The 26,413-nt window shown below is 43.0% G+C and overlaps 1 protein-coding gene across 6 annotated transcripts in view; it reads right to left on the minus strand.

The window, feature by feature from the left end:
• zfhx3b (zinc finger homeobox 3b) overlaps positions 1–26,413 on the minus strand; it is a 260,384-nt gene that overhangs the window by 35,729 nt on the left and 198,242 nt on the right. For all 6 annotated transcript variants that reach the window (XM_049718658.2, XM_049718656.2, XM_049718659.2 and 3 more), the window contains one exon: positions 20,149–20,380. In XM_049718658.2, the coding sequence (XP_049574615.1) occupies positions 20,149–20,380 (232 nt within the window). The remainder of the gene's footprint in view (positions 1–20,148; positions 20,381–26,413) is intronic.

Below are 26,413 nucleotides of genomic sequence, written 5' to 3' on the forward strand. Positions count from 1 at the left end.
CAGCATTTGTGAAATGTATTTTTTTTTTCTCTACCTTCATAGCTTTGGTGCTGACCAGGCACATAGACATGGAAATGAGAACTTATTTCCAATTCTAACCTCTACAAGGCATTGTGAGGGATTAATAACCGTTGCCCTGTGGCTATACTCTCCTGTTTTTCATTGCACGCACGACTTTTTTTTTTTTTTTTTTTTTACAGCAGGTCATTCACTCATTAGTCAGACTTGGCAGAGTTTGGGGTAGAAGCCTAATAAGACACAAAATTAATTATTCATTTGTGCTGCTGATGTTGTTGGGTGCTGCATGGGGCCTAACTAACAGAGGTCGGCCTCAGGAGGACTGCTGGAATAAACACTTTGGACAAATTGTATAATGTTGGTGTCAGTAAAGCAGGGAAAGGTAAACACTAATCACCAAACTCATCGTTAAAACAAGCCGCGAACAATAATGTGGCCCTGTGCGCATTATTGCTTTCTCCCCTGTGAGCGGATCCAGCATCCCAATGCTCCATCATGCCCTCAGTGTACAGAAAGCCATTGGCTCGTGAATGAAACCAGCATCGTTGCTTCAGCCAGAACCATTGGCCTCCTGAGAAAGCTGTGATAAGAATTCATTTCTTCCTATTATGTGCGCTTGTCTGTTGCCTCAGTTCATCAGTCCAGTGCAACCAAGTCAATGCAAGGCCCTGTAATGAAGCAATCAGATGCAGGCTGCCTGTCTGGGACGGCCACTGCATTCCCAGCTCACGGGCCCGAGATCCCAGTGCAGGCTGCGGGTTGAGGCAACATGGACACAGTCTGCATGCAGGCATTAATTCAAGACCTCGTCTTTCATTGAGCGGAGGATAAGCTGCTCTTACGTGTGCTTCACACCAGGTTTGCCGCGTCCTGTGGGCACGGAGAATCATCCACTTTCAGAGCTCCATTAGTTCAAACAAGCTCCTATATTTCCGCTAAACCAGTAAATCTGGTTGCTGTGGGATTCCACATTCAGATTACCAGTGGAAGTGGTCGGATGGAGAAACTTCTATCCACCGTCTCCACTCTCCTTATTGCCACCTCTTACAGAGCTTCAACATGTGGAAACTATTAAGAGGATTTGATGAGAGGAATGTATGTGTTGAAGCTTAAGCTGCGCCTCAAAGTAGAGGATTCCGTGTCTCATTTGTTTTATATTGCAATGGAAGTTTCTTTTCAAATTAAAAAGAGAAACTTTTTTGATCTCACTTATATTGTTATTTCTACCTTCGGGTGATGGAAATGGCTTAAATGTTAATCGTATGAGGGTTGTGGACAATCACTGTTTGACAAGATGAAAGTCACGGGTTGCTGTAGAAAAGCATCTTGAGGACATTTACAAATTGTAGATGCATGTCATTCTGAGAAAGAAAAAGACTCATGTCACCCCCTACAAGAGCTGACAGAAAAAGCAGCTGCTCAGCTGACACGAAACACCGGGCAGGAGTGTAGGTCACCGTTTTAAGATTTGAAAACAAACACCAGAATCTTAAAATCAACTTGAAAGTGTAGAGGCAGCCCCTGGCTGGAGATCCCAACAGGAGTTACTGTATGTGCTCCCTCTTACACGTTCCAGTTAAGGATGGGAAATTGACTCAAGTGTCCCCTTTTGCAGCCTCACATCTGACCTGCGACCAGCTTCGGCAAAAAAACCTATGGCTCCATTCTACATGACAGCAGCTCCTTAACAAGCAGCAGTCATTAACCTCAGGAGTAGGCAGCTGCCATGTGATGTAGTACACTCGGCCCACTGCAGAAGGGCCCTATTGATCCCAGACATACTTGGTGCCTTCCTGGATGTCTCTAATCAATATGCAAATGGCCCACAGCATCGATTCAATATTAATTTTCAATTAGGGAATTCTCAGTGGGTCTTGAGGGGTCAATACAGATGTATTCAGAGCAACGGCTTAAGCAAGTTGCAGGCATTGACGTTCCTCTGCCCAAGACAACTTACTTACTGTTTATTTAGCCTGCCCAGCTGTACGTCCTGATTAAGGCTTCGAGTAACAGGCCGAGAGACAGATGGGCCTTTCCGCACTATCCCAACTAATAAGTCATCATCTCACACTTAGTTCAGTTTCGCTGTCTTGTTTAGTCTGCTACTTAGGGACCGCTTAAAGCTATAAGAGTGTTTTATTCAAATATCGCTAATATATACGCCTACGGGCAGATAGTTTAAATAGAAACCAAGATGCATCTTTTTATTATACAATACCAATATATTTGAAATGAGCCTACATAATTAATTTAAACGCCAATCGAAGCGATTAGAGAAGGAAATAAGTGACGACTAAGCACAAGCTTTTCCAAAATCAGACAAACTAAAACTGTCACATACTTCCTTAATCATCTTTCTGCTGTAACAAAAGGCAGGGAAAACCTGTGTCATATTTGTGCCATGACGCTACAACGCTTGAAACTGAACAATTACAACAATGTATGTTTGTATTTCAGGCGTGGACAACCCCTACTGTAAATAACTCACCATAAAACAATAGACGGCTTATAAGGCGTCTATTGTTTGTCAATCAAAAAGCATTGCTGGTTGTCACTCGGCTCTGACTCACTGTCAAGTTATGTGTCGCAACTGTCAAGGCAATCAGGTTCTTGTAGCTTTGGACTTCTGCCATAAGCATGTATCAGCACAAAAAGAACTATAATATTTATAATTATAGATATAATTGTACATACTTAACCAAGTACAAGCGGAAGGGATTTAGCCAGCTATTCAGATGTATTGTGTACGGTCATAATAGAACAAAGCATGAATGAAGTTGCAAATAAAAGCAATACAGTCCTGACTTAAAGAGCCGTAAAGGAGGCTGGGAGAGATAAAACCAGCGAGGACAGAGATAACCTGGCCTTACTTGCTGCAGATACACTGCCCAAGGTAATTGGTTTGAGGATAACATTAATTACCACATTGCTCATTAATGGCCAACGCCTTTATTGGTTGCATTGATCAGCAGGACCTGTTAGCCATCATCCTAAGCAATGGTGGATGTAACAAGCTTACATATTGGCATACCAATTAATGCAATCAATTCCTGTCTAGATGTTGCTATTATCCTTGTCTACCCACCCCCATTACAATTGCGCCTTGTTTCTCACATATCAATTTCGCAGTAAATGTCACAAAAAAAATCTGCAAAGCACGGTGGAATTGAAACACCTATTCAAGTAGAGTTTTCTAAAGTTTAATTTGTGTTTGCGGCGGCTCTGTGTTGCACTGGTTAGCACTACCGCCTCACAGTTAAGAGGGTGCGGGTTCGATTCCACCTTGGGGCCTCCCTGTGTGGAGTTTGCATGATCTCCCCGGGCCCGCGTGGGCTTTCTCCGGGCACTCCGGTTTCCTTCCGCATCCCAAAAACATGCTTGCTAGGCTGATTGAGCACTCCAAATAGTCCCTAGGTGTGAGTGCGAGTGCGAATGGTTGTTCGTCTCTGTGTGCCCTGTGATTGGCTAGCAACCAGTTCAGGGTGTCCCCTGCCTACTGCCCACTGACTGCTGGGATAGGCTCCAGCACACCCACGACCCCCGTGGGGAAAAGCGGAATAGAAAATAGATGGATGGATGGATGGATGGATGGATGGATGGATGGACGGACGGACGGACGGACGGACGGACGGACGGACGGACGGATGGATTTGTGTTTGCAATGTGTTCGGCCTTAGCATTTCCACCCACTGAGTGTAGGTGATGCAGCTCGGATTAAAAAAAATATATATACTTTTGCTTTACCTCTAACTTAATAGGTAAACCTTACTTGTCTCACAAGCCCTTGTCACAGAGCAATGTGCCATGACAAAGTGGAGGGATTTACCGTTGGACCCAGAGCGCTTCATTTGCTTAATAACAGACGGTTCTATAAGAAAGTAGCTGCTCCGAGGCGGGATATCGCCCGACGAGGATGTCTCACTCGGAGAAATCCTATTTGAAAACAACACCTTCGGAGCATTCATCCTCCTCCGCGCCTAAGACGATCAACGCGCATGACAGACACCATTAATATGACGTCCCGTGTAACTTTGCTCTTTCCCCCTCATCCAACAGGAACAAAACGGATAGCCATGAAAGGCGCTGCATTATGGTCTGACAGAACATGTACCGAGGTGGGACGTCTCACATATCCTTTTTATCCACATTTTAGAAGTGGTAAAGGAGAGCTAAGAGGTAACCTGGGCATCCACAAACAGCTTTGGACTCATTTCAGAAGAAAACCAAATAAACTGTATCATAATTTAAAAAACATCCTTAAACAACCTCCAGCCTACAGAAAGAAAGTGAAACTTTGATAAATGTTCAATATATTCTTATAAGAATTTAATATATTAAATTAAATAGGTATTACAATAATTTTTGAACACTGATTTGGTGCCCTTTGCATCACAATAAAATTACTCTGACTGTAAAATACACTTAAACATAATCAAACAGTGTCCTACACATTGATTTGATTGCATATTGAAATATACAATGGAAAAGATTTAAACCACCTTGACCCTAGATTGTTTTTTTATGTACCCACTTCCTGAAATGACACTTTATCATGAAATATAAAAATGTATTTTATTTTTACGTATTTGCCTTATTTTTTTATCCCAACTATATTTCAAATGTGTTCTTTTTAACAAATAAACGAAACAAAACCGTGTCCTTTCCTTGAAAATTGGTTGCAATACTGCAATATATTTTCCACTGGATATTTACATTTTATTGAATATAACCTTTTTTTAATTTAATATATTTCTGCATAATTTTCATAGAACGAAAAGACAAAATTGCATTTAATGTCATGTCATTTTACGTAATCACACTATCTGCATATATATTGTTCCCGGAATATAAAATGACCAGTTTTTTTTTTTTTTTTTTTTTGCTCTCCATTGCACATCATTACTACCTGGAGCCCACATTTGCCCACTGTGGGACCTCCTGAAGCAATGCACAAGTGGGCTGAGCAATTAACAATTTCATGCTGATTGCCTGAAGCATGTTTTGCTATGCCATAAAGATAATAGCATGATGGGTGCTGTGCAGCGTAACCCCTCTCCCTACCTCCACCCCCGGCCGCCTCCCACCACCTCGCCTAGTCCTCTATTACCTCCATCTCTCAATTCTCTGCTGTGCAATTCACATGTTGGAATGACGCTCTGCCTGCTTGCTTTATTAAAGACACTCTCCCTGCTTAGATGGCGCATTTAAGAAAAAAAATTACAGAAAGATGACTCCCTGAAGAGTAAACAGGGATGATTATTAAAGGGAAGGAGAAAACTAGTGTCGCGGTCCCCCACTGGCTTCTTGATTTGAAAGTCTAATTTGGCAGCCGCACACGACAGGCAGGTAGACAAAAACAAACAGGTTCCATTTCCCAAGACAAATGGAGCATGCTCGGAGGGGCTGCTCGTGACCGCCCTCAAAGTCCTCATTCTCCTCCCCACCGCATTGTGACAGAAATCCACTTTGACCGTGGACCTTGGCGCTGCGCAACAGGAAAACGTGTGCCACCTATTTGTCTATAGCGCGCAGCACACAAAAGGCTACAAAGACATGACGTGTGAATTTTGCCCCCAAGTGATGTTTGCAGCTGGAAAAAAAAAAAAAAAAAGGTCCAACTGATACAAGATGGTTATTTCAAACTGAGTTCATCTATTTTTTTAGGCAAATTGGAGGGAGCTCACTCGGCCACTTCGAGAGGTCAGCAATTAATCATAGCATGATACTACTTAATATTTTTTTCTGCAGAGAAATGAGGTAAATACAATCATTTGGAATCTTATCACCAAATAAAAATATATTATGTGATGCTTTCATTTTGAGTGTAAAAATAAATTTGAGAAGATCTCCGACATTCTGGAATCCAGTGCTGCCTTGAAATACAAATGAACTGACTGAGCGGGTTTCCATGATGCACGCTGTCATTTGGCCATTTTTTTCTTTGACTTGCAGAATAGACTTTGGATGCAAGTGCTGTATGGTGGCAGTGAACTCAGATTACTTCACAAGAAGCAGCAGTTTCATATATTGTGAACAAAGCTGTTTATTGCTGCTCCCATTTGAAGCTTGATGTCAAACTAAACATTAAGAGAATTACACATTGTTTATGTAAAACAAACACATCAAATTGTCTTTAAGGCCCTTTAGCATAATGCTAACACATAATTGGAAATTGGAAATGGATATCACTAGTGTCAAGGAAGGACTAATATTACTGTGGTTTACCGCTTGGGAACTGAAACTGTGGCCATATTATACTTGCGCCATTTGGCCAGGACATGCATGTTACAAAATATCCATTGAATTGCAGATAGTTTTATTTTTGAGCACGGTTACCGGCAAATGAGGAGAGTGTATAATCCATGAGTATAAAGGAAAATCACTTTTTTGTGGGCAATTTTCAAGGTCTGCATAATATACGTGTGTTACTCTCAAGAAACTATGATATGCCGGAACCATGTAGGGATTAAGCAATGTTGTTAATTTAAAGCAGGGATGGCATAATGCTGACATTGGCTGTTGGTGCAATACATTTGTTAAGCACTAAGGGGACCACATTCGGTACCATAAACAATTGGGGGGGATCTCTAGTGGCACATATTGTGCATTTGCATTTAACATGGTGTCTTACTGCATTCTACCGACCACCACGTAAAAGCGTATTATTGTTCTCTGTAATGATGTGAATAGCTGAAAGAATATGATATCCCCCTGCGGAAGTAGGAAGTTATGAGGCGGCTTGCCAATTAGAAATATAGAATATACCATTTCCAACAAAGTCATCTTTGCAGGCGCAAACGTCCTCTGCATTTTATAGTATTTTCGAAGAAACCAAGCGAGCACAACAAATGCGTATAAAAAATAACGAATGAAATGGAGGAGCATCTAAGTGTCCAGGCGTCAGTATTATTAATCACGTACCGCCAGCGTCATTGTTCCTACAACGTGAAAACAAGGCCCAAAGACATAAGGAGGGGCTGGGGACAAAGGGTAGCGGCACCAGCCCCCTCTGTCCCGCCCCCTTGACCCCCTCCCTGCTCACCTCCCAGACTTCTGGTGCTGCGTGTGAATGTCCAGCTGGCGTGCCGAGCGCACACACCTCAACCGAACACGGCTGCGTTGTCTATGATACGACAGAAGTGAGGCAAACACTTGCTATGCCACCGAGGCTTATGTGTTCACTAACACGGCATACGCACTCTTATAAATTGCAGTCACATCCTCCGCGCAAGAAGGGGATGATAATTGCGGACAGCCAATAAATTACTGTTGCCTCCACATCAATTATAAGCATCACGTCTGGCAATGAGGAAAATGAGATCTTGTGACAAATTTCATGAGGCCGGGCTGCCCGGCAGCCTTTCTTAACATGCTACAGATAGCGATCCCTTATCTAGCCTCTGTAATGGGGAGCTACGGATAGAGAGATGGAGCTGCAGCCATTTAATTAAAAAGCTGGGGGTAGGGGGTGGAGAGGTGTAATTCATTGAAAAAGGCACAGGAAGGAGACAAAGCCTTTGTCTCAATACATATTTTGCTCTACATTGTCACTCGTTAGAGGCCAGGTTTACATGTGACAAAATCAGGAGCCTTTTTCTACTGCTTTGTGCACATCTTTCGTCTCTTTTTTTTTCCGCGCCATTTTCTCCTCTTGTTTTTTTTTATATTTCCCCGGGGTCTACTGCAAGGTTCCTCCACTGGGACACCTCTTTTTTTTTTCTTCTTCTTAAACAAATGACTGCTGCGGACAGACAGAGGCACTGAATGAAATGGCCCCTGCACCTAATTGTATTCCCACCTGGGGCTGGTAGGCAAGGGCAGAGGCTTCAAGAGCACAGCAATGAGGATTTATGGCAGATGAGGAGACGGGAAAATAAAACACCAAAAGGGATGGCTCTTAAATCTCATTTCCAGCGCAATATTCATTGTAGTTGCAATTGGGTACGCTGAAAAAACGACCGCTGTGTTCAAATTATAGCTGTACTCTCTACTAACATTTAACATCATTAGAAAATCATTAGAAAACCGTCATAAAAGCCAGGATTATGACCAGAGCATTAAACACAATGATTATGCAGTGTGTTCCTTCTCTGCTTTGCCTTGTAAATGTGATTTGCTGTGCTGTGGTACCCAGATCCGAGAACTAAGATTATTACCCATAATTACTGCAACATTTGGAAAACATTGGCACACATAAACTTATACACCATTATACATTTGTCTGCACGAGGAAACATTTTCCATGATATTTGGCGTGGGGTGTCATGAATTCATTTCCATGGTAGAATAATAGCAATATTCCAATAAACCTGTTTAATGGCAAACCTACGATAAAACGCACGCCATTCTGTCCTATCGCTACTGTTAGCAGACTGCAGCAAACTTTGTTCAAATAACCATTACACGCAACTTTAAAATGATTTTAAGAGTACATTGATGTAAGCACAAGAATTGTGACCTGAACTACTTAATTTTTTCAACAGGGTTCCCCAACCTCTATTGAGCTAAGACACTTATCTTAAAGAAGAACAATCTCACTACACAGCACCAAACAATCAGTCAGAATTGCAAATTGACCGAGCAGTGTGAAACCTGTTTAATTGAACATAAAGCTGATATACGCACGAGATTCTGACTTAATCTGTCGTATACTTGGCAACAGGTGGTTTATCGCACTTATTGCCATTTAAAGGGAGAGCATTGAATTGTTTTACCTGACCTAATAATATGTTGCTGACCGATATACAATAATTGTAATTAATAAATTTTTGTATGTGGGGGTGGGGCAAATTAAGTTAATATATGGTATACAACATACTGACATTCTTGGACACCACTTCTGTTATTTTAACACTAGCATCCATGTCTCAGTGTTGTTGTTGCTTTGTTGCTGTTTTGGGCAGTGACCTACGAGGCTGGTATGCATTTCTGTCAACGTTCCATGGAAATCACAATATCATATCACTGGTAAGCTACCTTACAAACAGGCCTGAGAGTGGTTAATATTGGTGAAGCCTTTGCTAGATTATGCTGAAACTAAAAGTACCAGGATGCTTTAGATTGGAGCAAAATATATATTTAAAAAAAAAAACTCAAACAGCGATTGCTACTATCTTGTGTCATATCTATTCACCAAACCGTAAATATATCAGCTCCTTGATAGGGGGTGATTATGTTGATCGTATTTGTAAGAAATCACAATAGGTGTGCATCATACATGATACAACATGTTGTTCAAGGTGCAGTTACAGCGGCTGACATCGACATTAATCACCACTCATTACATTGTTGTATGTTTTGCTTACAATGTCTATACGCAACTCATAAATGCTAAGTGGGTCCTAAAGTAGTGCTACAAAGTATCAATGGATGCGTATCTGCTTTTTGAAGCAGCGAATCCGTCCATACGTTCTCTATACTCTGATGTATGAGTCTACTTAAAGCGTGCCAATAGTGTCAGAGTTGAGTCTTCACTTTTTGGGATTTCTCGGCAGCCCCATTATCAGGAGCAGCCATCAGCACAAAGATAAAAGATCCTAATGGAGCTGGCCCTGGTGGAGATGAAAGGTGCAGAGATGGCACACAGTTATGAATCTCTAATGCAGCCCATGTTTGGACGCTAATGACTGACACAATAGGACACATGCGGCGCAGACCTCTTCTTCTGTGTCGCTAAAGGCAGCCACCTCCAGGTTTCAAAACCACCATTCTCAGACAGGAACTATAAGAAGTATCTTTATCCTTGTTTACAAGCAAGAGCGCTCTATTATTTACTGCTAAATAATGCACATTTTATACGGATTTGACTGAAGCTACTGAAGGTGGTTTCAATTCATTGTCAGTCATATTGTATGGAGGCGAATACATAGGAGCAAATCATTGTTGAGCTTTTCAGCGTAATTGAAGTGACACTTATGAGAGCCAATGTTCTTTTGAATGCGTTACTTGGCAGATCTTCAGCTTTTGTCCCTTCAACTTTGCCAGCGAGAAATTACATCCATTGAATGACAGGCAGAGGTGGAAATATACACGGTGAGAAAGAGGAAGTCCCCCCCCCTCCCCCTGTCCCTTTCACAGAACCTAATGGATTGTGAGCACTTAATGCATTAATCAATCAATATCTCTCACTGTACATCAACAGAGCGACCAAGTTATGAATGACCTTTCTAACAAAAAAAGGACACTTTAATGCAGAGAAAATGACTCCTGGGTTAGCGACTTGGGCCCGGGTTTTGTCACGCGTGATTACACCTTCACAAGGCGCGGGGCCATTAACGAAGCACTAACTGGGCTCGTCAGGCTCATGCAACTTGCATCAGCTGCTGACTGGAGGTGTTGCGAGCCTGTAACCTTGGTCAAGGCCTCACTCAATCACCTGTTACGAGTGCTTTGCCGTTGCCGCGGAATACTAAATTCGTATAATTTACTGCGCCATTATGAGACCGCAATGTCTTGTTCACATCAGCGGCATCATGAAAGGCTTTAAATAACAGGCTTGGTCACAGTACACAAGAATTGGTCAAAGGGGACATCAAGAGGGGTACAGTATGAAAATGTTTCTTACTTCGGATAAAAGTACACGAACAAAAAGCTTGAATTGAAAGTGGTCATTTCAAATGCTAGGAGATTGGATGCCCGTGGTGAATCATGTTCACAGTTTTTCCTGCATTTTTTTTGAATGTCGTATTTAGAAAACGTCTATACAATGATTTTGAATTACCCTTTCAAGACTTTGTGAACTTTAGTGCAATCGGTTATAAAAATTTTGTTCTGACCATACAACGTGAGAAGAAAAGAGTCATTCGATGTAGTTTATAGCTGTAGCTGGAACGTTTTACTTTACACATCACCCTGCCTCACAGGGTGTTCTAATCCGTTATACATCAGCAGTCATAGTCATTTCATATTACTGGGAGTTTTTAAAAGATACCTATTAAGTCCTGGAAATACCCTTCGTAAAGAAAACGTCTTAATTAACAGTTAACCATTGGTTCTTTGCAAAATCGGAAAAAAAATGTGTTTCAAGACAACCTTTCCCAAAATATAAAGTGAACAGTTAGTTTTATTGCCTCACTGACTGTCAAGTTGAGTAAAATATAAGGCATGTTGTTCACTGACAAACAGGCCCACTAAGGCTTCGAGACGTTAGTTGCACTGACAATGTGATTTTCAATTAATACGGTGATTGTGTTGCACTGGAAGATGAATTTGGGTTCTGCAAAGGAAAGGCAGTTCTCATGTGGGTCTTGAGGTACACCACTTTGGTAAATGTTGCCGTGGGGAAGAAGGTGATCGTGATGGGGGGGGAGCATGTCTCTTCGCCCCTTCCTCAGCACTGGTGGAGCGTGGAAGTGAAGCAAAGAGACAGAGTGGAACGGATATGAGCTGACTGCACAGAGCTGAAGAAAAGAAGGGCAAAAACTAATGCTATTGTGGCCATTGAACAATGGATCTGGCAAAGTGACTGCAGAGGACCCTTAAACAAAGACGCCATTGCCATTCCGTGCTCCCCCAGCCAATTAGATTCTTTTGCGGCATTTTACATGACAAAAACGGCCTATTTCTCCTAATTCCGGCTGCCGTGCCGGCCCCCGCGCAACCTTAAATCTAGCCTCAGAACATTAGCCCGTTGGACTGACGGTGACATGTGACATGGACGCCAACACACGCACTCTGTTCTCCATTGTATGCCTTGCACACCAACATGTGCCCCGTCTCACTTTCCCAAGTGCTTGAAATATTTAGCATATACATGCCAGGCTTTCATTTCCAGTATAGCTGCACACATCGGGCACAGATAACACCTCACGCATCACACTTTTTTGTGTGTGCACATTTTCACAGTAGATAAATGTCAAACAATCATTTCCAGTGAGAATGTACAAAAGTTGTTTAAGGCTATGGAAAAAGAATGAGGTGTAATTCACCAATACCATGTTTACCATTCATGAAAAATATTCATTCAGTTAGCTATGGCAGTTTCTCCTATTTAAAGGAATAAATACAACTTAGGAATGTTTTAGATGAGTCTGATGTAATTAAAGAGGAAACGTTGCATAGAATTAATATGTTGTTGCTAAGCATTTTACACATGTAAACACTCCATTCAGTGCATCAATGGGTAAAACATTTTTAATTCCTATTTATAAGCTGAATAATTCATTAGAGTATGGTCCTGGAGAAACATCAGCATGTTCATTTCTAGAATTACACATATCATTACAACACTGCAACGTCCACAAAGTGAGAGTGACAACCCTCAGTGTAAAATCGAGGGCGGTATATATTTTTATATTGCATCTCCAACTATTATAGCCAACGTACTCCAACGAGGGAGCAGAAATTGCAAGGCCTTCTCTCTCACTTAATCGATGCGCTCGCTGTTTGCTTACTGAACAAGTAGCATGAAAATTGACCTTTGCTTGCTTTTCAAACAGTGGATTATTCATCGTAATGCTATGAGATGACTTCTTCTTCTCCCAAATTGTTCCCCGTTTGTATTCTTATTAATAAACAGCTAAATAGCTTTTAAAGGACAAGGCATCATTGAAGATCACTAATATTTTTGCAATGTCAGTTTGAAAGCACAGAAAGCTAACCGGATATTGAGCTAGCTTGCACTTTGGCCACATTTCGCTCGTGTGTACACGCCTTATGCTTATACTGCAAGTACCTGAAGTAATTTGATGTGTATTATTAGCATGACACATTTTTGCTGCCATCTGTCCAAATATACGTGCAGTAAATTAGTGAGTATTCAAACCAATTAAACTTGCAATCAAATATAATTCTAGGATGGTTTGTATTGATGCACAATGTTACATGATGACATTATGAGTTCTACATAAACAATTTCATCCTGCATGCGAGCTTGCTGTCATCTGACAAGACACGATATACATAAAGTGGAACACATATAGCTCATTTGGACACCCCTCTATAACCAACATCAAGCTCTTGAGGCAAACACCAGCGTCCGTTTACACCAAACAGTGCTCAGCGACACAAGCATGCTAATGGATAGTTGCCATAATTAGCAGGGCCATGCGGGTGAGGCAGTTACACTATATTTCATCACCTGAGGAGGGTTACCCTAAATGCCCTTTTCCGCCATCTCTGTCCTGACGTGCAACAGAGTTTTCCTCCCACTCCTTTTGTGATATTTTAGCAAAACTCAACCATTTCTCTTTACGCAACCTCCTCCTCTTCCCTCCTCAGGTGCTACGCTGTTGGCCACGGCGTGAATCAATGACTGGTGCTCACGCCCACAGGTAAAGGTTAGAGAGGTTCTCTACTGAATTATTTCTGCATCTCTCCCATCTGCCCGGCTGCTTTTATTTGATACGGTGGAGATGCTGGAGAGGACTCATTTTGCTAATGCGAGACAAGGACGTGTGCGCTTTTGTGAGTGTGTCTGTGTGTGAAACAACCATGATAGAGTCCATGTTGTTTGGCTGTAGGGATGTTTTACACTTATGCGCGCTGCGCAGGCTCATGTGTCAGAGTGGATAATGAATCACAACGTCTGTGCTTTCACATAAGTCTTTGTTTCATCTGGCCTCATTCTACAGGGGCCTTGGAAGTGTGAGGGCAACATGCTGCAGCATAGGGCATCCTTCACTCTCTGGTTTTGTTTGTCTGTCAGCGAGGCCAGTCGTCTCCTCTGGGCCCAAGGGTGAGCTCATCCATAGTACGGATCACGGCCTTTGATCCGATACATCTCTCGGGGAGCACAAACGGCCTTATTAAAAATGCCTAAATAAAACTTTCCAAGCCTAAACTCAATAGTTCCCAAACTCGAGCCGTACTTTATCTCTCATGGTGCCTATGGCCAAATTGAGACTGTGTGCATCATTGTTCACTCGATAATGCAAAATTGTTAGTGCACTCTCAGAAAGTAAAGTACACGATTGTACTTTTAGGGCAAAGTGGGTTGACACTTGAGTGGCAAACTTTAATGTAATGCTTTTGTAGACTTGAAATTCCGAGTTTTAGGAGGTATAATTCGCATAATTCGGTACTTGGCCTATTTGGACTTGGAAATGGTACCAAGCATTAACAAAAATGAGGCCCGTGGGGTGCATTAGTGTGGACTGACCTTGAAATAGAGTAGCCACGAGTGTACCCCAATTCCTGCTATAGTGGTCATTTTCTGACTTTTTCCTCCACTGCATGTACTTCTATTCAACTGACACAGCTGCTTCTATTGCGCAAGCTATCACAACCATTATGTCTTTGTCACCTAATCCTTTCGCTCTTCTGCTGTCTCTGTCTTTCCCGAACCACTGACTTCCATCCTGCACTCCTGAGTGACAGCCCCTCTGGGAGTTGTGGTCATTCCGTGTGAGTGGCATGTGGGGCGGCCGGGCTCCTTGCATTACTTCCTTCTGCTCAAGATCCTACGACCTGGCAACTCACACCGATCGCCGCCACCTCTGCGCCAATACCCAGCCTCATAGCGTCTGCGCCTAAAATAGAACTCATTAACACGTGAGAACAAATGACATGACTGTCTCCTGATAGACTGTCGATCTCTTGGATCCGTTTTCAAAGAGAGCCTGGTCATGTCATGATGAGCCAGGGAAACCAATATTATAATGTGCTGCCAGGGCTTTGTGAAAATGGGCTTGATGACAAGCAGAGCCCCTCGTACCCTAACCTATCCCAATCGAGGCGTAGCCAATGGACAGCAGCCGTCATCTGTAATCTTTCATTATTCTCTTGCTAACATGGCGGCGTAAACAAGTGCAGTCACGTGACGTCCGGGTGTATCTTGGGAGTACTGCTGCATCCACAGACCTATTAGCATCATTATTAGCATAGCGATTGATATATGTTCACTTCTCTGTTGACTTGACAATATATGCGCTGTCTGTGATCACAGCATGCTGCCATTTCAATTAAACCTTTCTCAATTTGTGCACATATGCCATTGCTCCAGCACATACTGGAAACAAAACTGGAGACAATCATAGCATAGAATAGCACAGTGGCTTTTTTTCTCCTTCGTGACTGGGCGGCATTCATAGGAAAGTGGATTGTATGGGGAAGAGGAGACTCGCTTGCGTTGAGAGGAGCAGTGGACTCATAAATGCTGATAGATAAATCTTTAAAGCCTTTTTAATAAAGAGTGTATTGTGTATTTTGTAACATTTTCAAAAAGAAAAGTAGAAGGTTATTTATGAATTTCCTGGCACGTTCCATGGACGGCAAACAATTTCCTACGCCGTCTCGATGCCCTTCGGACAAGGATTAGGAGGCAGGCGGCTGACGGAGGTCTGACTGAGCTGCAGGCCCCTCTGGGGCCCGGACTCATCCCAGCCCGCACAGTCTTCATCCTCATATCCACTCTGCATCACCGGGGCAATAACCCGCCTTTATTAAAAGCGCATTGCACCACTGTCTGACTATGCAACGTACTTTCAGATTGGTCATAATGTGGCATGGGCAGGATTCTAGTGGTTAGGGGCTTTCATATCCTGTTTCTGGAAAGGTTTACTTTGCATATGAACAGGCTTGAATTTAAGAGGACATTCCAGAAAGGGCTACTGTCTGTTTTGCTCTCGTCTGTGGGGAGAAAGAGCTTAGGTATGACCCCTTGCACGCCATCAGAGTGTGGCTTGGCTCAACTCTGATATTACCTGGATCTTACAGCTTTAGCCTGGCCACTGGACATGCAGATGGTTCAATCATAATAGCAACGGCAGGAAGCCAGGATTGTTGTGTGATGGAACGACGCAAAATAACGAACGCACACAATTCCAACAAAACAACATATTTGTTAAGAGATCCTTCTGAAAGCATGCGAGCTACAAGTGACTCCTGTGAATTTGCTTCATTAGGGAAGGTATTCTTTGTCACACAGCCTATTTTGCAGCTTTTTGAATGTCTCAAGAATTATGCATGAGACAAAAGGGGGGAGGGAAGAGAAATGCATCTGTTGTCAGGACAGGCCTCGCTATTAGGTGTGTGACCCTGGAAGTGCACCCCTTTTAGTGAAACAAGTAATGGATCTCATTTTGGACACTGCTATTATGCAGTCATTTGTATGCATCCTTTGGTCTCATTTCCATTTAATAATGCACATGGCTCCACTGGCCAGTTTCTCAAACTGGTCATTAAAAGTAGCACTGATCTAAACTGGAGGTTTAGACTCCACTTACAAGCCCCTGGTGGTGCGGTGGATGAAACAACTGCGGGGTCGCAGTCTAATAAGCCCTCTCCAAACCAGTCTTTGCCCTTGAAGACCCCAGGCTCCCGTGTCTACACACTCGGCTAACAATGACTTTTGGCCGTCCGCGTAGCCGAGCACCAACCTTCTCCTCCACGGCCTCCTCGGCTCACAGAGGCAGGGATTTCCTACCGTGCTGTGAGCCGAGCCGTCACAGCCCAGAGATCAAGAGCCTGCCATCTGTGACTGTGGCAGATTTACAGCAGGAGCTAATCCACTGTCAGCCACGTTTGTTCTCCGTCTTTGCTTGCTCCACATGTATGCAAACACACATACACATGCTGGATGTCACCAATGAAACATATTTTAACCTCGTGAAATGCTCTCTCAATCGGTGGGAAAAAAAATAAAAATCTTGAAGAGCATCTGTCACTTTATCTTAACCCTTTTTAATAGAATAAACTCATTCTTTTAATTCAAATATATAATAATGTTTTTTCTTTGGCAGGCACTAGTGCTGAACTGCACTGCAACATATTGTGGGATAATGTAATTAAATATTTTGGCCCTCTAGTGTAGCTCCTGTAAATGATTACCGCAACAAGACGTTCAGCACCTGATTGATCAGGTGCGCCAAACATTGTGAGTGTATAAACACACATTGACCTAAAAAAACAGACAGTCATTTCCCTAGCAACAGCGTGTGCTGACCAACTAAATATGAATGCGCCAATTATTAGGAACAATCCAGCACAATTAAAAGCCCTGCAAATGGCCATTACACAAAAATGCAGGGAAAAGTGAACTTTTGAATAGAGTTGGTCTTTGGGTCTACCTAATTAAATGCAGACTAAGTGCATTTGTGCTAATGGCCTAATGTGGCCCAGTGTATGCAGTTGGAGTTGGAGTAAAAAGTGGCTTTTCGTCAGGCGTCTCTGCACAAAGGGCAGCTGTGTGGCTGGGCTCCCACTGAGGCCTCCTTTGTTTCACCCCGAGATAAAGGGTTAAAGAAGACAAATGGAGGCGGGGCCATCGAGCAACTTGCCTCAGCAGCACATTGTCAGTATGAGTAAGAGTTAAAACAATGTAAGCCTTTATTCTTGTGTAAGTCTAATTGGAAAGAAGCTCATTTCTGCTGTATGTGCGCTCCCCAGACATCCACCACGGAGGGAATATGTGGCACTAAATCCCTGGAGCCTGCATTTTCTGCACCCTCATTGGGAGCATTAATATGCAAAGTGGGTGGATGTAAAACACACACAGGGCTGCACATGGGCCCATCTCATTTCAGTCTATTACTCATGGAAATGTCATAGAAAGGTATCAGTTGACGACCGCATATAATTGACGGTTCCCTTACTCCATTGTGTCATGCTGGGCGTTTTTGGGAGGGGAAAGCAAACAGCAACTAACACCCAAACTGCTCACAGAATCACAAAACAGCAGCAAGCAGCAGCAGCAGCAGGCCACAGAATTACCTCGTAGGTGACCCACAGTTCCAGGGGCAACTTTGTTTTAACAAGCCAGGCAATGTTCCATCACTTAGTAAGTATGCCTCGACCACAAAAGAGAGCCATGTGTCGCAGAAGTACTAATGGAGAGGAAATTAAATATTACACTAAAAGAGAATAAAAGGTTCAGCCGTGCAAGGGGGTGGAGCTATAGGAGCAGGCCTGGGGCAGTTTATAGGAGAAATTACACTGCAGGAACTTGCCAAGTGGAATGAAAGTTTACAGGGATGGACATTTAAACCAACTCTGTTTTCACCACAGTAGATCCTTACAATTTGCTGTAATCGCTTTGTTGCAACTATTGCAACATAAATCCTGTTCTTGCCAGCGTGGAGAAAACAACACCGCTATGGTTGTGCTGCTCTTTCACTTGACATTGCGGTAGAATCTGTCACAAAAGTCGATTTATGAGTGCGGCCTATTAATAAGCGTGGAGCCAGAGACATCAGTTTTTCATCAAAAGTACAGACCACTGCAGAGGTTATTTTGTGAAGGAGGCCTTACTGTGGGTGGGTTAGATCATTAGAACATAGTTAAACACACTCCAAACCTTCAAGGCACACTAAAATGACACGCAAGTCCCTATGGTGGAGAAACTCCCTTTTGGTGACAAGCCAATTGGCCGGTGAAAAGGTCACGTACAATGGAATAGTGGGATGGCGTAATTTTAAGGCAACATTAGTTTTAGCTACTTGGCAGTTGTAGTCGTAATTCAGTGACTGTATTGAACCCCCATTTTTCAGCTATCAATATGACTTTAGCTATTTGCGAGTTACTGTGTTATTGTAACATTTCATGTGCTCAACTGTGTGCTAGCTAATTTCAAATGCAGTTTGTGTACTTTTTGGGTGGACAGAAGTGACAATATTCTGTAAACCAATCATTAGACAACAATGTGACAAGCTCCACCCTTTGGGTATTGAGTGTCAGAGTGCCAGAAAAATTATGTTATTCTGGTTCCCCTATATTTTTTTTACAAAAAGCGCCACCTGTACTGATCATAGATAAAGTCAACAACTTGGATTTATTGAGCATGTGCTTTGGCTGCTTGAGTGGTAAAAAAGGCAATGCTTGTATTCTTCATGGCATGTCCTCAAAGAAGCGTTACTGTGAGACTACAACCAAAGTGAAAGAGATCGGCATTCAGTTATGAGTATGCGAGTATGATAGAGTCCACATACAGCCGCAGAGAAGGGCTCCATTAGCTCTAACTTTAGGCTTTCATCCCTCAAGGAGGTTAAAATGGGCAACAAGCACAACAAATGAATGAAAAAGAAAGCAACAAAAAAACAGATTGATAAGCACAAACACACACATAAGTACAAACCCTGGCACAACTCTCATCTGCACAAGAGAGGAAAAGTAAATTCCCAACCCTTTTAACCTAAATAGCCTTTCCTCTTGCCGTTGCATGTTCTCTTGTCCACTGTACTGTAGTCATTAACATATTTGGAGTGCAGTGAGCAGAAAGCTTAATTGTCCCTAATTGTTCAGCTAAATATGTTCTCTAATGATTTGCTTCAGATCTGTGACTGCCTCTTGCGCAATTTCCCGGCCGCTGGCTTCATTATCCCTGCCTCCGTGGAACAAAGCGTCTTCACAGTCTGGCCTTTTTTTTTTTCTTCCGCAACACAGACAGCGAGTATGTGTGCGAGGGATGTAATGGCTCCCTCTTGCCGGGACACACAAAGGAGTCCCTTTGTGAGGGCACCCGAGTTAAAGTGATTAGGAAACCAAATCTCTGCTAAGAAAGCGTGTTAATTGACCACAGTTCGCCCATCCTAATCAGTCCATAATAAATGAGCAGTCTGGGGACTTTGTTTTAGCCTTGCAAATGTGTTTTGGCTACTGATGGCCTTCTCCTTGCTGCAGCTGCCTATTGACTTTGCACTCTTTCCATCTTTAACATCAATGCGCGAGACAACCTCTTGTGTTTTAAATACTCTGTAAGAGGGTTGGAAATACATCATACGTATTGGAAAACAGAATTACAAGAAATGTGTGCAAAAACTGAGAATTACTTCGTAGCAAACTGTGAAGCCATTCGCCATTTTAGTTTTCCAGAATGTTTTAGGAGTGGCTAAAATGACCAGCTAGCTATGGCTAACCCTGAAAATGATTCTTTTCTTCGGACAGTTTGCTGGCAGAACCACTTTAGAGTGTCTCATAGTTGGCCGCAAGTGCGCAAACATCACAGAGAAAGGTGGACTAGCGAGTGGGTGGAAGGGGGCGGGTGATTGTGTTGCTGTCCGATTTGACAGCCATTAAGTGGCCTGGGGCTTTAGGCCGGGATTCCTGCTCACTGTCGACTGTGAGTGCGTCCATGTCACGGAGAAAAGGTGGAAGAGCGAGGTACTATTTTTTCTTACAGTCACACACATTCCAACATCTTGTAGAAAGGACAGTCAACTGAATAGTTTCATTCATTCACAACAGAAGGAGTCTAACCTGTATCCGAAGAGGGGCATTTGCGAATGGTGAAGATGGAGCTGAGGTCTTCGTCGTCCTCGGGCAGGCCCTTCTGCAAGCGCTGCAGCTTCCTGAGGCTCTCGCTACGCTGGTGCTTCATGGAGCGCACATGCTGGATCAGGTTGAGTTTGGCCTTGGTCGAGTAGTTGCACAGCACACAGTGGTAGTAGCAGGCATCGCCCTCCACCGCGTTTTCGTGCTGCTGTAGGTGCTGTGGGAGGGAATGGAGAGGGAGAGCGAGGAGAGAAAAAAAAGTGAGAAAGCGGTTCTTGTGGACGGCACTCTCGCTCACACAGTTGGCAAATGAACAAATCAATTCCCAATCACAGTCCCGTTGTTTAACATCCAGACCTCTTCCACTTCAGAACAACTGTTTGGACTGCGCACTTTGTCTGCATTGAGTGTCTGTATCAGCACGCTAACAGGACAGGAGAGGCCCGAGGCGGAGGGGTAGGGGGGAGCTCAAATCTCCTGAGTGCAAAGGCGGACAGCGATGGCATCGGCTAGTCTTCAGAAGCCGTGAGCTCGGCAGCCCGGCAGACGGAAAGAACATTGATTCCCTTCACTCAACACAAGCCTCCCGCCTCTGAAAAGGAAACTCCAAACATCTGCCTGTTTCACGCTTGGGATACTAAATATTGATCACAGCGAGTTAAATCCCAGCTTTATCATAGAGCACAGCACGCAAGCCTTGAGAGGCAGGAGGGTGACCGGAACATTCCGCAACAGGAGGACGATGGTCAAAGGACAGTGAATCAGCATCGGTATTGACCTGTCAACCCCAACATTTCCTCCAAGGCTAAACAGAGACCCTCATGCTAGCTTTCAGTCTTCAGCCAACGCTATCAACCCTAAATGACGCCATCCTGCCACAAACTCTTGTCACACCAGAGCCTCAAGTCTAATTACCTCCTGCATTGCTCAATCAATGATGCAAGACCGGACCTGGCGTGAGCAAGCCATTTATTGACCATTATCCTAAAGTATCACACTGGCTGGGCCTTAAGAGCCGCTCGCTCTGCATGGACACTCGTGCCACGTCTGTCATGTGAAACCTCAACATCACACTCCGAGGGGCGTCCAACTGAGTGTTTGATGTGACAAAAATCAATGTCAATCAACAGATGTTTTCCATTTATTTCGGCTGGAGAGGAAGAAATAGAAGGTGGAACCTCGATTTAACGGATTCAGAATGAACGGACTCCGGATTTAACAGATATCTGGAGAAATAGTGGTGTCCTTCTGCAACTCTAAGTGTCCATTGGTTCTGAATTGTCCGCTGCTGTTTGGTAATGCAGTCAACAGACAAGTTGCCCAGCTGAGCATACCCCAACAGGCTCTGGCTCAGTCTACGGTCTCATGTCTCTTGAGCAATCAACACTGGTTTTGGTACAGTAAGTATACAGTGATTATTTATCAAGCCCGTATGGCATCCAAATATAACAGGTGAGAAAAGGAGGCATGCTAACCTTAGTATTGGTGACCAATTGGATCTTACTCAATTGGAGTTGGGAGCTTTAGTGAAAATGTGTTTTACAAGGGGGTGGAATGGCTTTTTAGCATTTCAATTTATTTCTAGTGAGAAATAGATTTGAAATAAATAAATGTAATAAGTAAATGAACAACCTTGGTCACGGAGCAAATGAAATTATTAAGTCAAGGTTCCTTTGTATAATAATGCTTTCGGTGAAAATGATTATTAGTTGATATTAATTTAACAATGTACTGTATGTGCGTAGGTATTATTGTGGTTAACCGGTTACAAATGTAATAATTTCAGGAAGAACAAAGGGAAGGAATATTAGAATGTTCTCTCGTGACCATGGACTTCAGGCTTCAGTTTTTGATCCGGCACCTGCAGTCTGCGGATGTACCTAATGTTGTGGCCAGTGACCAGATTCTGGACTGTATTCAACCCATTTAAATAAAATTACGTAGTCCACTATTTTTTTCCTATTTCTCTAATTAATAGGGCAAATATTCAAGTTGCAATAAAGCCGAGTCTACTTTGCACTGCCAACATTTTCCTCCACATTGTGCATAAAGCACAAGCGCTCTCTCTCTCTACAAGATCATTAATCTCAACCCTCGTGCTCATATAAAGTCTTTGAAGACAAGAAGAAACCGAGCTCGATGTCCTGCGCACATCAGCAATTTAATCACATTCCATTAAAATCAGATTGCTTACAAACTCAAAGTGGAAGGGGGGGTAAAAAGTTCGAATAATATTAAATGTCCTTGACAGGCTTGTGTCTCTATCTCCCACTGTTTCTTTCTTTCTGGCAATCTTGTAATAATGCCGTGAGGTGTTGCAAGAGATTGTATTTCATTGTTATTTTTTTTGTTTCATATCCATCTGCTTAACACCTAAAATGCGTATTAAGACACCACTTCCAGGAAAAAAAGAAAAGCTTTCTTCTACCTCCTTTTTTGTGAGCCCCACAGTGCAGTGTAATAGAGTTATTAGGTGATTGCAAAAAGCTCTGTCTCTGCATGCTCTCTTTTGTCTCCTCATTTCAAGCTATCCATGATGTCATGAATAGGTGTTGGTGGATATTATGAGGAACCCCTCACCCCCCCCCCCCCCCCCAACATGTTTTTCCTCTGTGCACAAATTTTGCATCGGAAGTGACGCACAGAGAGGTTTGTGAATAGACAACACCGAATCCATCAACCCAAACTGCACAAACCTCCTCGCAGATGTCCTGAATTAAAACAAATTTTCACTGCAAATGACTCACAGCCCCAGAAATCTATGTGAAGTCAAGTTGGAGAAGAAAAAAAAAATGACAGCACCTGACTAAAACTTCAAAGCTAGTCTCAGGAGGTAGGGGAAAAATGCTGGGAGTTTTATAGTTTCCCATAAAAAGCCCGGGGTTTATATAGGAGTAAACCTGAGACCGCCTGCTCCAGCATCAGCCATAATTCACTCGTAGACTGACTGGCCAGGACCGTGGCCTCAACAGAGCTAAGAGTGGCTCATTCCAGCGCCTGTAGCTCCGTCCACAACATCAAACGCTTCTACCTGTAAAGCAGCCCTTGCACCACCTCTGCTCCGGCCATGACCCCGGGCAGCTGGGGGCAGCTCACAGTCAGTCAGCACGGTGGGAGCTCAACCGGGAGGATCATCAGCGAGGTGCCTGTTGCACACTCACTTATAGTACTCGACCACTAAAGAGACATGATAGAATAAACCTCACATTAACAAACGCTTCGATATTGCATTTCTCTGGGAGAAAGTGCACAAAGACAGTAAACCAAGTTTGCCCGCCCTCTGCCTCGATTTCACATGTGCACACTAACATAATGCACAAGACAGACAGAACTGTGTCTGTTTTCTATGAATCTGCAATGAAGCCCCTAGTTGATAAATCACCTCCAACTGGAGTGCAGGAATTTACCAGCTTAATGAAAAAGTCATGTTGGGCTGGAAGGAGTTGTTGTGCATGGCTCTGGCCTTTCTAATCACCCTACAGAGGCCCCAGCAAAAGGGGTGCCGGGGCACAGGTTCAATAAATGGGTGACTGCCTCAAATACATTCAACACAAGTACTTATGCTTTCTGTATGTTATTATCATCATCATTTGGTCTGATCTTACAGATGACACAAGAAAATAGTTGTGTGTAGTCAAAGTCAATAAACTACTGACAAAACAAGAACCAAAACAGGGCTTTAGTATGCTTATGCTGACTAAAATAAATAGTATAATTTAAATTTGTTCTCACCCCTGATAGGATATTGTGATTTTTTTGTTGATTTTTTATCATTCAACCACCCCCAAAGAGAACTTTTTCCTCTCTATTACCAAAGAACAGAGTGAAGTATAGTCAGAGACAAATGTTCTTCCTATAATGCATATTTTTATTGTTGCAAGCGTTAAGGGTTCAAAAGGAAAGTTATTTGATATATCATATGGTTTAACTCATCAGCACATTAATAGGTTATCAAAAATGTATCCTCCCAAATATAACCATAAAATCTAGTATATGTTGCCTATTTAAAATCAGCATGTTATTCAGTTTTATTAGTCTCTGAAATCATAGGTCTGTGAGATGATTTTAAATTACCTTTAATATTCTCCAACATTTTCTGATTGTCGTTCTTGTGAAGCGCCCTTCAACCCTTCAGTTATGTAGAGTAGAGTGTATTTTCAAAGTTTAAAAAGTCTATGATGGCTTATCAACGCTCTCCCCGTAGAGCACCTTTCTGCTCTCTGTGGAGGCTGAAGCAGTTGCTCTATGCTTTTTCAGGTAAAGTGAGAGAGGGACGGGGCGGTGTGGGCACCACCCCATCCTCTCGCTCACAACTCAACAGTGCACCTTGCTTGCCCTTTGAGTGGGCACCACGCGCCTGTATCAGTTTCACCACCCACCTAGAGCACGGCATACATCTGCATTTCCATCCACTTAAACGTGCAAGTAAAAGTGCACCTTTAACACAAAACTGTGTGGTTGCTGAGAGAGTCAGACTCACGCAAGATGGAGGTGGGTATTACTGGAAGGGTGGATGGGAGACGGAGAGACGGTAATTCCAGAGAATGTCTCCCGATGGAGCTTTATAATACAGCGCGTGCATGCAGACACAAATAAAAGTACAGACAAAAAGCACAACAATATATAAACACACATGCACAGACAGACTTCTGCACACACGCAAAACCACAAGCCATTAAGTTCATACCCTAATTTCCACCATTACATTTGGCAGTGCTGTTAATACAAAATTAATGCATTAAAACAGATGGCTATCTGTGAGCTAAATAGCTATCAATTCGAAAGGAGCTGCCAAACCTCCCCCTGTTAGAGAGCCAGAGAGGCTCTGCTCTGAGATTGCTTCGCAATGGTCACGCCAACCTCCAAGTCTCCCCCTTTGAATGGTGGCACAAAATATGAATGCATGTAAATTCTAACATCCCAGTAATGGTAACAGTTTACTCATGCAGAAAGTGTATTTCACGGCGAAAGGATAAAATCAGCCCATTCTCACTGTCGGACAAACGCGTCTGTGGGGTGTATTTTGGAGCTTCCTGATCCATCCAAAAGTTAAAAAAATGTTTTTTAAAAAATCATCAGACAAAGTGTTTGCACAACTGGTGCCAAATTGCCAAGGGTTCTAAATCAGGATTATTTATCTATTTTAATGATGATGATAAATGCTGGGAGAGGAAAACCTTGAGGGCGAAAATTCAGCTGTGGCGCACCGTGACTGCATTTCAACGCTGAATGTGACTCTGGGATTCCCCTGGAATGAAAGCAGGTCATTTAGCAAAGCAAAGCAAAGCAAAGCAGAGCTTGGCCCGGGATTCCGGGTCTGCCAGCAGCTCGAACAACAGCTCAGAACCGCAGAGGCCCCGCTGGGTTCCAAGTGTGGTGGCTGCTTTGAATTAGGCCCAGCAAGCTGCAACATGCCTCAAAATAGCTTATGGAGTATTCCAGGACTGAAGTGGCAACAAAAAGCCTCCTGTATCTCACTCGCACTCGTCCTTTACTCCCCCTAATGCATGTCATCCCTCCACCGTATACTGGTCCTCTTTCAAAAAACTGCTTCCTCGACTTGCTTAGACATGATCCATCACTACCAGCGAATAAAAACAAGCTGTATATTTATCTTGGGGAGGAGGGAGGGATACAAAATGGACCTGTGGGCAGAAAGCTAAAGATGGATGTCTTCAGGTGTCCTTAGAGAGGATGCCTTAACGCAAAGCCATGATACAAAGTAGGAAGGGAGGGTTGGGGGAGAACAACACTAAAAGACAAAGCAGCTTGCCGTGTTACACACCCACCACTCTTACTTACGTTAACATTAAATAAAGCAATAATTATTGAATTCTGTTTGAATGAGGAAGATGCTAGAAAGTAAACAATGGGAACATAATTGCAGAAGGAAAGCAATCAATGCAGGCCGTAATTTGGGCCATGCTGATTGTTTATGCCTTTGTGTGTGGGTGTGGGTGTGTTTGTACATTCGTGTATATCATAGCTGTAGGGCAAAATCTTACCATCTCCAAAATCACTACTTTCAGGAAATGAATAAATAAAAAAACATCTTGCGTGAGTTACCAAACATTGTATCGTTCATACACTGTTGTGTGACATTAACACGTCGCCCTAAAATCATGCTCAAGTGCTAATTTTTTAGCTAAAAAAAAACAAACAAAGAAAACAAGACACTGTCATTAATTAAAAATAGATTTCTCCAAGGAGCCATGTGTGACGCAAGAAATACAACAATGAGCTGACTCAG

Source organism: Syngnathus scovelli, chromosome 4 (genome assembly GCF_024217435.2).
Source record: "Syngnathus scovelli strain Florida chromosome 4, RoL_Ssco_1.2, whole genome shotgun sequence".
NCBI lineage: Eukaryota > Metazoa > Chordata > Actinopteri > Syngnathiformes > Syngnathidae > Syngnathus > Syngnathus scovelli.